The following is a 17,919-nucleotide window of genomic DNA, read 5'->3' as shown; positions in this document are numbered from 1 at the left end:
AGGGAGATGTCTAGCTGCTCTCTATCCGCCCCCTCAGACCGCTTAATTGAAAGCATCACACATCGCTAAATATGCTGTATTGCTTCTAGAGGCAATTACATTCCATATTGAAGGTACTTTTACTATAACAAACTGACATCTTTGATTTGTTCATTTTATTCATGTGTTAATTTCTATATTACCATAATTGTCTTGTAATTTCTTTTTATGTTATTTGATACCTTGCTATGTGTTGTATATTGTGGGTAACTTTCATAAAGTTCTACATGTAACTTTTTCAATAATCGTGATTTTTGTGATTTTTCCTTAATTTATGATAACCAGTGTAGTTGTCTCAAGTCATAAAACATAATTTTTCAGTGTGTCTATGTTAACAAGTGGGTTCAGTGTGTCTATATTAACAGGTAAGGATGTCAAAGTAGTTATACTATATTCATAGGTTTACAAAATTACACAAGCCACTTACCTATGAAAAGAGATCCATTTTATATTTTCAATAAGAACAACACCAGAAGTCATCAGCAATTCAGCAAACTGATAAGGATCAATACCTTCTTCATCATGTTTTTTAAACTGAATTCCTGAACTTGTAAGAAGATCAATGGAATCTTGGGCATACATGTCTTCCCTGGAAAATACCAACGTATAAAATTGATCAAATATTTGTAAAGCAGTTCTTAATAATTTTTTTGTTAAATTGCATGTCATTTCTATGATTAATAGGAAGGTTTCATCTGTACGCCTATAAATTTTCTAGAGCATGCATGAAAGAAATAATATAAATAGACAACAGGCACATATAACAGCATGTATAAAATAGCATACTTTACAGATAAAAAAAAAAGGTGAAAGATTAATCTGTCACCCCCAACAGTTTTATTACTAAATTTTAAAACCAATTGACATAATCCATGCAGTAAAAGCTTCCACTTGTATGAAAAATGAATTTTTCTCCTATTCCTTTACTTACCAAGATGAGAAAATCATCTTTGAAAAGCTGTTGGAATGTATATCATATTATGAGATTGTACTGCCCTTAACTTAACATTTACTAAAATAGTTTTTAACTATTAATCTTGTACATTCTTCAAAATAAAGAATACAATGATCTCAATCTTCTCTAGAATGTCAAAACGTACAGCAAAACATTTTTTATTAATCTGCATAATAAACAGCATTTGCTTTAAAACACTTACACAATATTACATATATGCAAACTGTTCTAAAATTAAATTGCCAAATGATGACAATTCATTCTGTGGCCAAAAATGAGCAGAAAATGTCCAGTGAACAAATAACAGAAAATGAATAATTTAAAAAATGTTGAACATCAATGAAAATGCAAAAAGATAGCTGTGCTACATATCCTTTGGATGACATTCTGGATAGGTTGCTGAAATCTGTGAAAAAAGGATCTAGATGTTTCAGAGATACCACAATTTATTGCAGAATGAACATTATTAAACTTGATCAATGTTATTAAATTGGCAAATTATATGTTTTCTACTACAAATTCATATGACAGTAACCCCCCTTCAGCCACTGTTGGTATTCGGCAACTTTATTCTGGAACAGCATGGGTGCATATAAGAAATCAAACACAATATCCACAAACAACTCTTACAACTTAATATATGCAGCAACTTCAGTTTAAAACCTGCTTTACAGCTACTAAAATAGATTAGAATTCTGAAAACAATTTTTAAAAAAGATTTCACAGGATTGGAATTTTAAAATAAGTAAAATACAATTAAACAGGGAAAAACTGAAATTTAAAATTTAATATTTTTTCCCATTAGTATCAATCTGGACCTTTAAATGCATTAAAATATTTTAAGCAATTAAATATGATACATTTTGTTTTGATTCAGACTTAAAAACCATTAGCTCCTGGACAATGTTTACACAAGCATGCATTCTATGTAAGTTCAGTGCATTATACTAATAAAAGTTATCTCAAATGACAGTCATTTTCTGAATGCTTGGATGGCCTTAAAAATTGCTTACCAGAATCTTCAGGCTAAGTTCACGATATGTCAATTGGTTTTCACAAGATTTCATTCGGCAATTTAAACTGCTATATTATATTAGAAAAATTAAAGAGGATAAAAACTGCGTATCATGGATGCACTCTACTAATAAATGTTTATTAGTGTTCAACAATGTTTTTTCCCAAAATACTGTGTATAGTGAAGTTTTTGATCAATTTCAGGAGTTCATTTGTTTTATTAACATTAATGCTTATTGTTACTCAAAGTTTGAGTTATGCTGTAAAATAAAACAATAAAATTATTCATCCACCTCCATTTAATTTTTATTTAATATTATTTATTTATTTAATTTCATTTAATTTTCTCACCAGGTCTCAAAATATACATGCAACTTGAAAGTTGAATTTATGCTCTAATTTTAATTCTCTCACTTCATTAAGGTACAATTCATGCCATAGCAACTCTCATGCATTTGCTAATTTAATTCATTAGAGTAGGGTTTCTTAAACTGTGGGTCGCGACTCCTAAGGTTGCGTTCAGACGGCGGTGTAAAGGGCATAGAGGCGTAGTCATAAGGGCATAAAATACAAGAGTTCCAACCACACCTGCGAGAAGGGAGTGTAAGCCGTGGCCAATAAGAGAAGCTAAATTTGCACATGCATGCATGTGTCTACAACTTTCTCACTCTGTTCTTCTGCTCGACTGATTTCCGACGTTCGCTCTGCTTGTTTTGTGACAGCGAAATCTTCTGCAGAACGCCACTTCATTTTAGCTTCGCTCTGATTGGCCGAAGCTTATCCCAAACTCGGTATAAAGTTGAACCCTATGCCACGAGTCCTAAACCAGATTTTGTGACATAGCACAGACTGGTTGCCTTGATAACGGAGCTTGGCTTTAACCACTTATGCCCTTTACGCCCCCGTCTGAACGTAGCTTAAGAGGATGAGTGGGGGACTTCGTCGATTCCGGATTTGGGATTTTTCCAGATATCAGATCATTAGTTTAAATCTAGTATGATGGCATGTAGAAATTATAAAATTAAAAATATGAAATTGTGATTTATGAAATAATGAAGTATTTATGATCTAAAGAGTATCAAAATTTATGAAAAAAGCTTAATATTTATTTGTTTCCCTTATTAAACATTTCTTTAAGTTGCTTCGTTTTTTGTGCTAATACTTTCTCTTTAATTCTGTAGACAGACATAATCTCTTGTTCAGTTACATTGTTGAAGTTATTTTGCTTCTATCGCTCAGAGACAATTAAGCCTGAATTGTATTAGTTACTTATTATACTTATGTCTATTTCTTGCACAAGCTTAAAGCTTATCAGAGTTCTGAATAAATAAATTCCCGCATATACTTATTGAGAGCAGGCGCTAGATATCTTACCGCCTGATGCAGTCTCTGTGGGTCCTAAATTCTGCAACTTGGTGTGCTCATACCAGCCCTGGCACTGCTTCTGGGTTTATGTGAATAACAAATCAGTTATTCTTAATTCAAATAGTCCTAAATGTAATCATTGGGTCTATGAGTCTTTTTGGTAAATTTTTCCCTGTCAAAATGTTTAAGTGCATTTAACTTAAATATGTAATCATCACCAAGCGTAATGTCAACATAAAAAGTTACCATACCCCTTTATTATTCATTATTAACAGAAAAATTTGTTTAGGCATCACTACAAGAGTCATTACTCAAGTTGTCATGTTTGATAAACATGCAGTGATGAAAGGAAAGTATAACAAATAATAATTCCCCTGGTTGGCGTCAGATCGACGATATTTCTATGTGGAATGTTTCAGTTTGAGATCTGTGCCAAGCAGATATGCAGCAATGGAGCCAAATTACTGATCATACAAATTTATGCTAAAATGATTGTTTCTTCAATAACAAGGTATTTTATTTTGTGTCAAAGTGAAATTAAGAATCGGGACTCTCCAGCTGTTTTACTATGCATGGAGGGGGGAATCAAATGTGCATACCTAAAGCCTACGAGAAAAACGTTGGTGGTTTTGAGATCTGGGTTTTAGATCATTCCGGATAATGGACGTCTAGATTTCAGTCTTTGTACTGTAATAATTTACAATTACCAAATATTTTTACACAATGTATCTGAAAATACACAAAGATAAGATAATACAGACAAAGGAAAAAATGAAAACATTTCAATGCATTCTTTTTATAATAAAAACTTTCATTTTCCTTGCAAGTGATGCTGTCATTTAGTCTGATACTTATTTAAAATTTTCACAATGTTCTCTGTCTTAAAATTAGAAATTTAAGTTAATGACCTAAAACTCCAATAGCATATTACAGTACAAGTGAAAAAGCTGACAGTTTCGCTTATGCACGTGTCAGATTTATGCAATACTTATGGGGTTCCTCAAAATTATTGTAAATATTATGGGGCTCTGGGGATTGCGAAAATATCTCGGTGATAAAAAGGAATCACGAATGAAAAAAGTTTAAGAAACCCTGCATTAGAGAATCAGGGGCTTGCTAGTTAAATGTGAATGAACTGCTGGTTGCAAGATAGTGCAACACAGCAAAAAGGTAAAAAAATTTTTCTCGTTATATATGTATTAGAATGTTTTATAATATAAGTTTTTGCAGCTGCATCAATTCTCATTGAATAATACAAACTAAATGACATAATAACTCTTGTTCAGATATTTATAACTGAAATATTCCTCTCATAAAATTTTTAAAGAGACAAGCTTCACACATTCATCAAAATATTAAGACTACCTCTGACAACAATGAAATGATCACCTCAACATCAAAACAACAAATGAAAAACATCAAGACCTGCAGATCTTCAGTGCAGATATTGCTAAGTTTATTTTAAGTGTTTATGGTATATTATATGCATATTTAGCTTTTGATTGCTTTTAAATCATAAAATACACTTTGCTAATTACATTTTACCAATGTGCTATATAACTTTAAAATTCCCAGCACAAAATTAGTTACAAGTCAAAAAATATTCTTTTTTACTCTTTACAATAATATTAATCAAATGCAGAGTTACAACATAACAATTCTTTAAAAGTCTAACTAAGCTTTTTTTTAATTTTTTTTTTTTTTTTTTTCTTCTACATTTTTCAGAAGGAGTCATGATATATGTTCAGTAAGCTCTATAAGAAATTGAAAACAAGCTTTTGTAAGCAAGGTAATGGTTTTACGAATATGTACAGTTGGTGGAAAGTTACGACTCTAACGTTTTGGAAGAGGCTTTAAATCTACAAGAATTAAAAATTACAATTAGATAGACAATTTCTACTAGCTTTCTTAAATGGACTACTGTTCTGAACTTCATTCAGAACATACATTTTTTTCAAAAAATATTTGTTATATTATCTTCAAATTATAATGATGCTACAATGTGATTACTTTAGAATTTAATAGCAATTCATGAAACGTAATAAATTTTCAAATAAATGAATAATGATTCTAATAACTAAGCTATCACAGTGCTTTTAAACAGATAATTTATAACATTTATAATTTACAAGAAATCATTTTCACTTTTTCCAAAGTAGTAAAAAGAGGAATCAAAATATTAATCATAAATTTAAAATAATTCTGTAGTTTCTAGTCATCACTTTTATACGTTCGAAAGAAATATAATTTACTTAAATATAACTATACTTATATGCACTTTCTCAAATTCTAAAATGTATTAGTCAGTATTTTATATCTTAATATTTAACTAATTTTCTCCGATTTTAAGGTATACTTACGTGAGATTAAACTTAAAGTTGAACTGCCAAGTAGTAAAACCAGGAGGAGATTTCCCATTTTCATCTAAAAATGTCAAACCTAGTTGAATGATCTTCAATAAATCAACATTACACCTTAATAGTTGATACTGGTAATCAGCCGTGCTACGAAATTCTCCTATAGGTCGCGCTACAACACCAGGAAATTCTGTATCCTAAAATACATTTTAAAACAATACTTCAGTAATGTACTTTTGAAAAAATATAAAACTATATGAACTGCAAATAAATATACACTAACTATAATAATAAAGCAGAAACTGAATATAATGATAAAAAAAAGATAGGCATGATAAAGCACAATGAAATCTTGAGCTATTCTCTTCTTTCAGAAAGTAATTTAATAAACTTTCAAAAATTTATAAATACAATAAAAGCCAAACTATCCAGCATTCAACTAACCAGAAAGCTCAAGAAATTAGAATATTTTAGAATTTAGAAAACAATTTTTTCACTGAAAAATATAATAAACCAGAGATTTGCAGTGTCGTTATAGAGCTTGTAATACTATCAATATGTATACATTGTTGGAAAACTGTGTGACTTAGCATCAATAATGGATTAAGCCTGATTTCATAATACATTCATAAAAAATTCTTGTTGGCTCAATTTTTATAAAGATGGAGTTGCTATATATTAAGAAGTTTGCCAATTATTCTTGGCGCAAACTGAAAAAACAAGCCAAAATTAATTTTTTAATTTCTCTAAATTTTGCACCAAATTTTAAAAATTTAATATTTAGGCATAATTTGAGCAGTTGAATCAAAATATGGAAACAAAATGGTATGTTATTTCAGAAAAAGTTTGATTTTGCATGAAAATACCTATGCTAAAACAATGCTATATATAAATCTAATACATATCCTATACTGCGCTTTCAAGACATGAAAAACGCAATTTGAATTTCATTAATCGGTCGAGTATAGGAGCTGTCCCTTTTTTTTTTTGTCTTTTTTTTTTTTTAGCGCAGTCCACATATTGTCGCAACCACCTTACTAGAAATTGTCAGAATACATCAAGCTCTGGTAACCATGCTCATTACAATTATTCAGGCAACCATGAGCATGAAAAATATTCAGTTTCCAAAGTTGCCATTTTTGTATACATTTTTGTTGTAGTATTCCAACAACTTATATAAAAAAATTGATTATTTTGCTCTTAAACTCAATTTTAAAATTTGTGCTTGTTGAATTTTCCCATAATAATACAAAGAGAGGTGAAATTTCTGCAGGAATACATTATTTTGCTGCAAAATCACTAAAGAAACAATGCTTCGAATTCTTTTAGAAACCAAAAATTTCCTCCACAACAAAAACATGTTTGTAACTAGGTTTACCGAGTGTCTTTTGGAATAAATATATAGTTGAAATGAAGAATATGTATGTATGTATCGTATAATTTTTTACAATAAAACTAATTATTCTTTGTCTTCCGTTAAATTCACCAAACTGCGTCAAGGTGGTTGCAATAATATGTCATTACCAATGTTAATTATTAAATAGACCAATGTTACGTTTTTTGACTACATATACTACTTCAAAAATACTTTAAAATTTTAGAAGAAAAGTAAAATGCACAAAAAGAATTAAATATCAGACGTGAAAATAAGTTTTACCATTGCAATATAATTATACTTTTGGACAATCTGCCGTATTATTTTGAACTCATCTTCCATGTTGTTTGCCCACACATCACGTATACCACATGCCTCATTATTGATGAAATGAGTGTTAACACCATTGCTACCTGGTCCAGGCCCGGATGCTGTAGGCATTATTTCTATACATCTAATAACCAGATCTTAAGAAAATTATGAGGCACAAATATTAGATGATTCTAAACTTGTAACACTAATAATGAAGACATCTTCACAATGTTGACTAAAACTGCATCCTAAAAAATGAAAATAAATATTAACATAGAAATAACAAATATTTGTATTACATAAATAAAATATAAAACATTAAAAATTACAGAAAGATGCATGAAAAAAATTATGAATATCATAACCTACTACTGCTTGATTCCTATTACATTTTTATTACTGAAGTTAGTAGTGATAAACAAAAAATTATACATTTTAAAGGAAGAGATAATATACAGTAGGCTTTAACGCTGACTACCAACAACAGCAAATTCTGAAGTGAGAATCATAAATTGTCAAAGAAATTGCCACACAACACAGTTTTTGATATTAAAAGGTTTTCATGCGCTTTTGAGAAGGTATATGGTCAGAAATATCGCCCTTTCTACAATGCAATATTGAAAAATATCAATAATAAAAGGTACACATTATAAACATTATTTCATTTCTTTGATGAAATAATTCAGAGAAAGTCATCCGCATACGATTTTTCAAAAGTAAACTAGTAATTTACATTCTTCTTTTTTCTTTCCAAGCAAAAGTAAAATGCAAATTCCCAAACTATTTCTTGAAGCACGTGAAATTAATATTAATTACTGTTGACAGAACAGCCTCAATCTTATTTTTTGGTTAATAGCTTTAATCTTGTTTTTGGTGAGTAAATTTTAGATGAGACCTAGAAGTTAAGTCTTGGAAGTTCAGACACTTCTAGACATGCAGAGTTATAGCCTTTCATACCACCTCATTGTTAAAATGGCTTGCTGTTCTTTGATAAGTAATCTAGAAAAAACAACCAAGCAATTTCAGAAGCCAGAACATATACTGAGATGCATATAATGAAATATTAAGCCAACTACATAAAAGTCAAGAAAAAAATTTTGGTTGATCTTTACATTATGGTAACTTGGCGATATTTTGGCAAAAATTTGGCGACCAACTCTCTTACAGCAACCCTCTATTTTTTTTCACCGCCGCAATTTTGTCTCATGCAAAATATCAAGAAAAATTTCTGCAGGTAACAAAGTGACCATGAAGCTAATTATGAAACTGAGCATTTTGACCCTTTCAATCATTAATAAAAATCTTAAAAAGTATAGCACATTTTTAATACTCAAATGCCCATGTCTGACAAACAGACCTCCCCCCCCCAAAATGATACTTTTGCATTTCGCCGGCACAAATCTCGCCAAGCAGACTTTGTTGGCGACAACATACAGTATATACATAAAAAATTTTTAACAAATGTTAGTTCTAAGAATTTTTTAATTTTGAAGGCTTAAACATTTTAATATGGTTTATAATTTTGTAAAAAGCCAATAAATAAAGACAATAAATTTGTAAAAAGACATTAATTTAAGAATTTACTATGCTATCATGATTCAACATCTGATTTGCAGTTCGTATCACGTGACTCCAAGTGATCTCATCTCATGTAAACTACGCTACAAAAATATAATTCCCACAGTAATTATCTACATTAATTTTAAGTTAAATCTTGATTTGGAATACAAGTTTAAATGCAAGAATTATTTCAATTCGTACGAATAGCTTACTCAGAAATTATGTAAAATCGTAGTGCTTTACTTAGCTAGTGCATTGTCATTAGAATTGATGAATTTAACCCTTGATTTTGCCTTTTCTGTATTTTTGCCTTTGGGTAAGCGGTGTGATTGCATCCTAATTGACTTCATTATCGTGAATGGTCTTAAAGCATAAAATTTAATTATCTTTTTAAATATTCTATGTAATGATATGTCAGTATTGAAAGACATAATCAATCTGGTAAGAAGTGGCTGTGACCTGTTTTCAAAATGAGGCGTAAAAGGTTACCAGCGAAAATATTTCGTTTGGCGTCAGTTGTATCATATTGGCAACTTTATCGTCTGCGCCGGCAAAACAGAAAAGTACCAAAAAAAAATTTCTTAAGTAACATCAATCTCATAAGTTCAGCTATGTGAGGATTAAATTTGGTAGTCACTAATATGGAATACATGTGAAATAAACAATTTTTATACAACTGATACATGTATTTACTTCACCACATGAAAGAAGAAACATTGTTTCATGACTTCAGTGCTTGGCACATTTTTAAGAATTACACATACTCAGTATCCATGTACACATCGACTGATTTTCACTTAAAAACACATCCCAGAATTGCACAAAAACGGCATTGTGCACTCCCTTGACTTTATCCATGTACACATCGACCTATTTTCACTTAATAATCACAGAAAATAGACAGAAATCCAGTTCTTCTTACTTTTGTTAACGCCAAACAAATAAGTGGGCGATTCTGCACTTTACTTAAAGTATTTGAAAGTTAATAACTACGTATTTTATAAGATCAATATTAAAAGTTTTCATAATGTCATATACCATTTTTAAGACAGTAGCAAAATGAAGTAAAGCATTTTATCACAAAACTGAAGAAATTGTAATAAGCAGTAAATGAGCAATAAATGATCGGAAAGCATTGATTCCTATTTAAGCCAAGAGGTTACCAGATTTGGTGCGATTTCACTTCACTTGGCGACTGGATCGTAATCTCCAGTCTAGCCATACTAAATTTTCAGATTAACATTAATTCCAAATAAATCTAATATCTTCAATCAACCACTAAATAACTTACTTTTAGCTTTAAACTAAAAATAAACATATTAGAAATTTTCCAAGTGGAACAAATTTTTTTGAAAATAAATAATGATAAAATACTTTGTATTTTGTTTACTAAACTTTTCTTTGAGACATACATAAGAAATATATAAATTATAACCTTTATTATTATTATTATTATTTCTTACTGCTACTTGCAGCTATAATATTTTGATTTTTACAAAGTTCGTAACCTTAGAGAAAATTTACTAGAAACTATCTTTGTGAACAATTACAGACGCTAAACAGTCAATAAGACTTAAAAATTTTCAATTGTGAAAAGAAAAAGGTATTCACATATAAATATACTTCCAAATAAAGTGATTATTTTTATAGAAAAAATTTGAAACTATGAGTATTCACCTTTTGACAAATACACTAAAAAGTAATCAAATCTACATCTTGAAATCTTATGTAACATCATATCATAGTACAAAGTAATTAGCTCTATTTGTAGATTTTCTGTGCCATTACGTTCATTTCTAATGCTAATAATATTGGGTTCCAAATCATTAATCATCATAAATCATATATCTTTCTTCAAATTCTGTCATTATAATTAACAGCATAATAATAATGCTAATTAATTTACTGAAAATGTATTCTCAGAGTGTGGAAAATACTTCAGAGGTCACATGTGAACCGCAAACCACCAGTCTGAGACCACTGCTTTGAATAACAAGGCAAAAATGTTAAGAAATACAGTTTAAAAATTCTGATGGTTATATAATTATAAAAAACTGTAATTAAAACTGAATTTATGATATGAAGCTATGCATATACACATAAAACAGTTCAAAAATATATGCACACATCTATGTGCATGAAGCATGGATATTAGCAGCATAAGAAAAATGCAACATCAAAAGAATACAATACATGTGTTATGAAAATCTACCAAATAAGATGCAAGAATTAAAATCTCAAAACAATTAGACATATAAACATAAATTTAAGTTATTTTCATTAAAATCTTTAAATCAAACAAATAAGTTTTATTTTTAATAAAAATGAAAAAAAAAATTTTTTTGAGGTTCTTTAAAAATTACTTGGATCAAAAATTTCTTCCAGCTTTTATAATAATTTTGTTTTTATTATAATTCTGGAAAAATTCTGAAATGCAATAAATGTTTAATTATAATACTAAATGCATCTTTGAGTCGCTTATATTTAACTACAAAATACTTTACCAACAGCAAATTTTAAATTAATTTCTAGACTCCTGATTCCAATAATAATTAAAACCATAAGAGAAAATTTACTGTCAAAAGCAAACATAAAACACTTTAATGAATAAATAACATATGGCTGCATTTAATATTAAAAATACGGTTTCAATTTATATATATATATTTTTTCATGTAACAACTTGTTTATAATGACTAAAAAAAAGGTGAACTTATTCAGGGTTATCTTCCATGTGATAATCTTTCTGTCTAAAGTCAAAGAAGAAAACAGTACGTCTAAGGTCTCTGAAATATTTTAAAGCTATATAGTTTTCTAAACAGATGCATCTTCCAAAGTAATATCATCCAAAATGCCATATTAAAAAAATATGCTACATTACAGTAGATACAAAAAGTTGTATGTAATACAACTTACATGGATATTAGGCTGCTGCATAATTTCTCTAACAATTTTCTTTTTTTGAAGGTGTACTATATACGATTATAATTCAGTACAGAAAATAGTTTTGTGACTCATAAATTGGAAAATTAGATAATGTACATAATTCAATTAGAGTTAACTTAAAATGTTTTCAGTATGCTTACATTAAACACATTTCATAGATAATTCTTTATAAAAATATACAAATTTTTATTCGTAAAAATATTTCTTTTAGATCACGAGTTAAGATATCGTTTAAAAAAGATTTTGCTTCATCTAGCGTACAAGCTCTGTAAACCATGCGAATGCTTGTCTACGCAATAATAGTTTATGCATAATTTTCGAGTAATATGATCACTTCTGAATTCATATACGAAATCGATTGATCATCCCTTAAAATATCAAAAGTACGTATTAATTTTCAACATACTCCAAAAAAAGACAGATTTCTGAAGCATACGGGAATGATTTACAGATAGAATACACAAATAACAAGAAACCACCGTTACAGGCGCAATACTCCCAATTATTAAATCTAAAATGCATCTTCTCCTATCCTGCTACGTATTTTTGTTGATGAATTTACAAATGCATTTTGCCCTGATCACGTGGAGATTACTTGTTGGGTACATATAAATAATTTAAATCATAAACAAAATTACACACGATTACTTTACAAAATCGTTTTGATATTCAGTGAAAAAGCACAGTACATTCCACTAAAACAAAATCCAACCCTAGTTCATAAAACATCAGATCGCAAGTTTTATACTTGGTTCTTATAAACCTCGAATATATATAGAGAGTAGCATTATTTCTATCACAACGTATAACTTACCTTCTTGGGTTATTTCGAACTTAAAACTGTAAAACTCTTTTCAAGTTGGCTACACTACTACAAAAATAAAATTATAGTCTTAAACTTGCAATAAGCAATCAGTTTCATACAGGAAAATATCTTTACTCATTCAAGAATAACATGCAAAAGCCTGTCACAGATCACACCGTAAGTAATCACATTTCACGCATTTGCCAAAGATGGAGAAAACCTTTCGAGTTGCCAACTCCTCCAAATGTCTTACTTTTGTACGCTCTGCCACATTATATGATCAAAATGGATAAGGTTCGGAGAACAGCCTTGGTTGCGCCAACTTTTGGCGTTAAGGCTGTTCTCCGAACCTTATCCGATCAAATTACTAGATTGATAAATTGAATTTCAAGAAATTATATTTAATTTAAATTTCAAACGTTTCCATAAACTGATCCAGGATCATTCCTAACAGGGGTACAGCACGTAAAAGTACGCGAGCGGCCGAACTCTCGCGATACCACGCCTGAATATTTTTAATTAATTGTAAGTACTTTTTATACTATTTGTTAAATGCAAGTACTTAGTAAAATTTTATTAATTATTAATCTTTTTTTTAAATTATAGGGAAGCAATCTGATGAAAGTACGCGAGCAGCCAAAAGCCTAGGAATGGTCCTGAACTAATCTAAGAAGCTCCAGCTTCTTCTATCTTAATTTGCTGTTTACTGAATCAAGACGGAGTTTACTGATCCAGTCCGCGTATTTCCAAACCCTACCCCACTTTTCGAATTTTTGACGTCATGGACAAATCGACTAGTTTCGCCTGGATGGTAATTCTTGAGCATGCGCTGAAGGGCGAGAAGTAACATAAACAGAACTTGTGAACTGTATGAAGTATATTGTGTGAAAGTGCATTCGTTTATGTAATGGCATAATTTTACTGTTTCTGTAATAAGAAAACTTCATTCAGATAAAATTTATTTTAATATTATTATTATCTGGTTATAGGATTATACGATATGCTGAATACTCTAGGTACTATCGTAATCTTCGCATAATCTTTCACATTGGAGTTTGCCTTATCATTGTAAAATATATTGTATTATAAAGATTAAATCAATCCAAATTACTGTTAGAGATGTGAATGTTCTAACTGAATTTTATTTTTACAACTCATTATTTATTTCCGCTTGAAAACACATTCATATTTGACAAGTAATTATCTCCGCAGAAAATTTTTTGATTGTTTAAAAACTATATTTTTCAATAATGCAATAAAAACTCACTAATCTAGTGCTTCATAGATCAATATGACAACGAATTCAAAATGTTTTAAAAACAGTTCTTTAATCTTTAGTTTGTAGTAGATACAACTAATGTCACAGAGAAAAAAATATTTCAATAAAGAAGTTCTCCATGCTGATTCAGTAGAAAAATTATTTCTATTTCAGTGAGAAAACCACTTTCAATGCTTATATAACAGAAAGATGTAACATAAGCATTTTAGAAGTTTTATGTAAAAAACGTAATAATTTACTTTCATTCCTTTTAAATCGGCATATTCGTTTCCAGTAGATAGCTAAAATTTTTGGCAAGTTAGAGACTTAACTTGAACACACAGTATTCTATCACTTAAAATATCAATTAATTGTTCTTTTTCATTTAGAGATACATTGGAATTGAAAATACCAAAGGCAAAATGGGTCACAGATCCAACCTAATTCCTTATTTGGAAATTTTTCAAAAAATTTTTCTGTCAGTTTTATCATATGTTGTTTTAAACAGGAAATCTGTATTATTTTCTTTAGTAAATTCTGAAGAACATGTTTCTGTCGTTTTTGTTCAATTCTCCTTGCCAAAGTATTAGCTTTACCCTTGATTTTGCCTTTTCTATATTTTTGCCTTTGAGTGAGTGGTGTGATTGCATTCTAATTGACTTAATTACCATGAATGGTCTTAGGGCATAAAATTTAACTATCTTGTAAAAATTCTATGTAATTGTATGGCAGTATTGAAAGAAACAATCAATCTGATAAGAAATGGCTGCGACATGTTTTGAAAATGAGGCGAAAAAGGTTGCCAGCGAAGATATTCCATTTGGCATCAGTTGTACCATTGTTGGCGACTTTATCGTTTGCGCTTGCAAAATGGAAAAGTACCGTTTCTAAATGTGTTTTTAATTTTGCAGGTTTCATGCTTTCCATATGCCAAGTTTTTACTGCATTTAACACACAATGGCTATTCATTTTCCATTAATAATGCAACATGTAAAACAGTATAAAATAAACTCTTCTTGATATTTACTCAATTTTTTTTAGAAGCAGAAAGAGAACCAGTGGATTCATTTTTGTTTGCATTTTCATTAATAGTTTTTCTCTAAGTTTATTTGATGTTGGTACATCCATCCCGTTTCTCTTGTGAACATTGAGTATCTATTTTGGGCCATTTAACCATCAGGAACAAAATTGCAACTAAAACTAAATTGTTTTTATTATCCTTAGACACTACTGAATTTTCCAATACTTAGGAAATGTTAAGTGCTTACTTGACAACAAATTTGATTAGAAATAAGAAACATAGTTTATAAATGATGCATATTACAATTACAAATTGCATGCAAGACACTACTAAGATAGTAAAAAAAAACTACATCTTAGCTGCGCTTATGCAATTGCTTTGAAATTTGATTCGAGCTGTTTGGAAATCATCAAGCATAACACACAAATCAAGTGGAAAGCAATAAAATCAAAATTAAAATATGGAAATGTTAAAAAACATCAAAAATTCTCTTCAAATTCTGTATATCTTTTATTGTCAAATAAATTTCTTTGAATTTGGTGACCCCCACAAATTTTTTCATGACTCCCAGGTTTAAATTTTGTAAAAAAAAAAAAAAAACAATACAAATTATCAATTGCATTTTGAAAAGAAAAAAAAAAAAAAAAAAAAACATTGGCTGTCCAATGTGAAAAGTGAATTATGGTTTAATATGTTATGTCCATAGCTTGTGTATTTTGATTATCTAATTAAATACAGAATGATCAGTTCCTTCAAACTTCTGCTGGAATAACTGGTAGAAAATCTATCCGATTTCAGATGAACAGAAAGCAAGTGTTGTATTCTTATTCAACAATTAAAGTACTCTCGCATAATACTTACAAGGAACAAGTTAGGTTATTTAACTAAAGTGCAATCAATTTTATTCCTTATTTGCATGAATGACATATCACACAATGCTGTGTAGGCTGGTGACCTAGAGATGATGACTCAAAATGCACCTCTGCATTCAGGCATACACTCCTTACAAGAATATTACCATGCAGTGGAGTCCTAGCTTCAGCAGGTACATTTTGTTGTGCTATGCAATCTCCGTGGGTCCTAAATTCTAAAAACTTTTTCACTTTTTTTTTAATTTCAAAAATTTTGCTACTTGATATTTCTGTGAATTCCAAAATTTTGCACACCTGCCATAACCACACTGGCTGTTGCCTCAGTTATCCAATGTTCTAGCAAGATCAAATATTGTAACGTTATTTTAGACCAGACTTTCTTAAACTGTAGATTGCAACCCCCATCTGCAGCAGGAGGTCGCAAAAATTTTTAGTAGTTTTGTTATTTCTTAAACTCAATATAATAATTTTCAATTACCCAATATGTTTACACAATGTATCTGAAAATAGATAAAGATAAGACAATAGAGACAAAGAGAAACACAAAAATGTTTCAATGCATTCTTTTTATAATATAAATGTTCATTTTACTTGCTTTGCACATGACGCTGTCATTTCATCTGTTACTTAATTAAAATTTTAACATTGTCTTAAAATGAGAAATTAAAGATAATGACCTAAAACTGCAATACTATCTTACAGTACAAATGAAAAAATTGACAGTTTCACTTGCGTGTTTCGGATTTTTGCAATGCTTATGGGGTCCCACAAAATTTTCGTAAATATTTTGGGGTCATGAAAAAAATCTGTGATAAAAAGGGTCATGACTAAAAAAAACTTTTAAGAAGCCGTTTTTAGACCAGTTTCCTGACGGCAACCCATTTTTGGCCTGTTTTGTTTCTCAGCTGAATTATGTTTCTGTGGGAATTTTTCTATATTTTTACTGTTTCAGCTGAATGGAAAAACACGCTAAAATGTTTGAAATGACTATAAGAAGAAGAGGATCAAATACCTCACATTATTATCATCTCTATTTATCTCCTGTTTCGGTTGAGTTGAATTATGTTTTTTGATAGAATTTTTCCATATTCCATATTTCAGTTAACAAAAAATCAACTTTTAAAATATTGGGGAAAAGCATGTACTAAAATGTTTCAAAATGAAAATGTGAGATAAATAAATATATGAATTAGTTTTTTCTAGGAGTTCTTAGAGATATATATGTATAAAGAAATTTAGAACCAACTTTTCACAAAGACTAAAAAACTGAAGTTCAAATGATCTTCATAAAATCCTATCTAAATGTAGAATAAGAATACTTTAAAATGTAAAAATTAATACGTTGACTGCCGTGCGCATTTTACGTGATTAGCCCATGATGCCAACTTGAAATTTTTATTATGCGATATATATTATGTTGAAATATTAGCTACAGAACATAATGTTATATATAATCGTGCTTAATGCATTTTTCATGCTGGGGGTCACCGGCGACCCCCAAACATATGTAGACCATTTTTGTGATTTATAATTTAAATTTTTACGATTTATTATTCTTTAAACCATTATAGTAACAATGGTACTATTTAAAAATTTATCAGTATCAATATTTATTCTAAGTTTGTATTTTACTATTGGTCGCATTACCGGTGGCACCTGGGGCGCTGTAGCCAAATCGAGTGCTGGTCACCGGTGATCCCCACAGCAGTCAACGTGTTAAAATAAACCATCACAAGAAAAACAAAAAAGAAGTATAAAAGAACAAGAAAGGTGAGGAATCCAAACAACTTTAACATAATATCGTCAAGAGGAGGTATGTCGAATTTAATTACATTTCCCCTTTTAAAACAAAATCATTGCTTCTCTGTATCCAGAATCAGCTGATGAACCATTTCAATATATTTTTTATCTTAATAGTTCACCAAAAAATTCTAGTCCTCCTCAAAGCGAAGGAAAATCATTGAAAATATCTTCCGATTTAAAAATATTTTTCTAATCTAAAAAAAAAAAAAAAAAAAGGAAAGAAAGAAAGAAAGTAAA

At 29.7% G+C, this 17,919-nt stretch overlaps 1 protein-coding gene across 1 annotated transcript in view; it reads right to left on the bottom strand.

Annotated features, from left to right (window-relative positions):
* Pop2 (CCR4-NOT transcription complex subunit Pop2) overlaps positions 1 to 12,945 on the bottom strand; it is a 31,830-nt gene extending 18,885 nt beyond the window's left edge. The window contains exons 1-4 of the mRNA XM_035372467.2: positions 12,738 to 12,945; positions 7,388 to 7,665; positions 5,734 to 5,927; positions 467 to 628 (exon numbers count right to left, since the gene is read on the bottom strand). Coding sequence (XP_035228358.1) covers positions 467 to 628; positions 5,734 to 5,927; positions 7,388 to 7,546 — 515 coding nt within the window. The 5' untranslated portion in view covers positions 7,547 to 7,665; positions 12,738 to 12,945. The remainder of the gene's footprint in view (positions 1 to 466; positions 629 to 5,733; positions 5,928 to 7,387; positions 7,666 to 12,737) is intronic.
* Between the last annotated feature and the right edge of the window lie 4,974 nt (positions 12,946 to 17,919).

This window comes from Stegodyphus dumicola, chromosome 4 (assembly GCF_044657685.1).
Source record: "Stegodyphus dumicola isolate Sdum_Otavi_A_Nest chromosome 4, ASM4465768v1".
Classification (NCBI taxonomy): domain Eukaryota; kingdom Metazoa; phylum Arthropoda; class Arachnida; order Araneae; family Eresidae; genus Stegodyphus; species Stegodyphus dumicola.
This window is presented reverse-complemented; position numbering and strand designations above follow the sequence as displayed.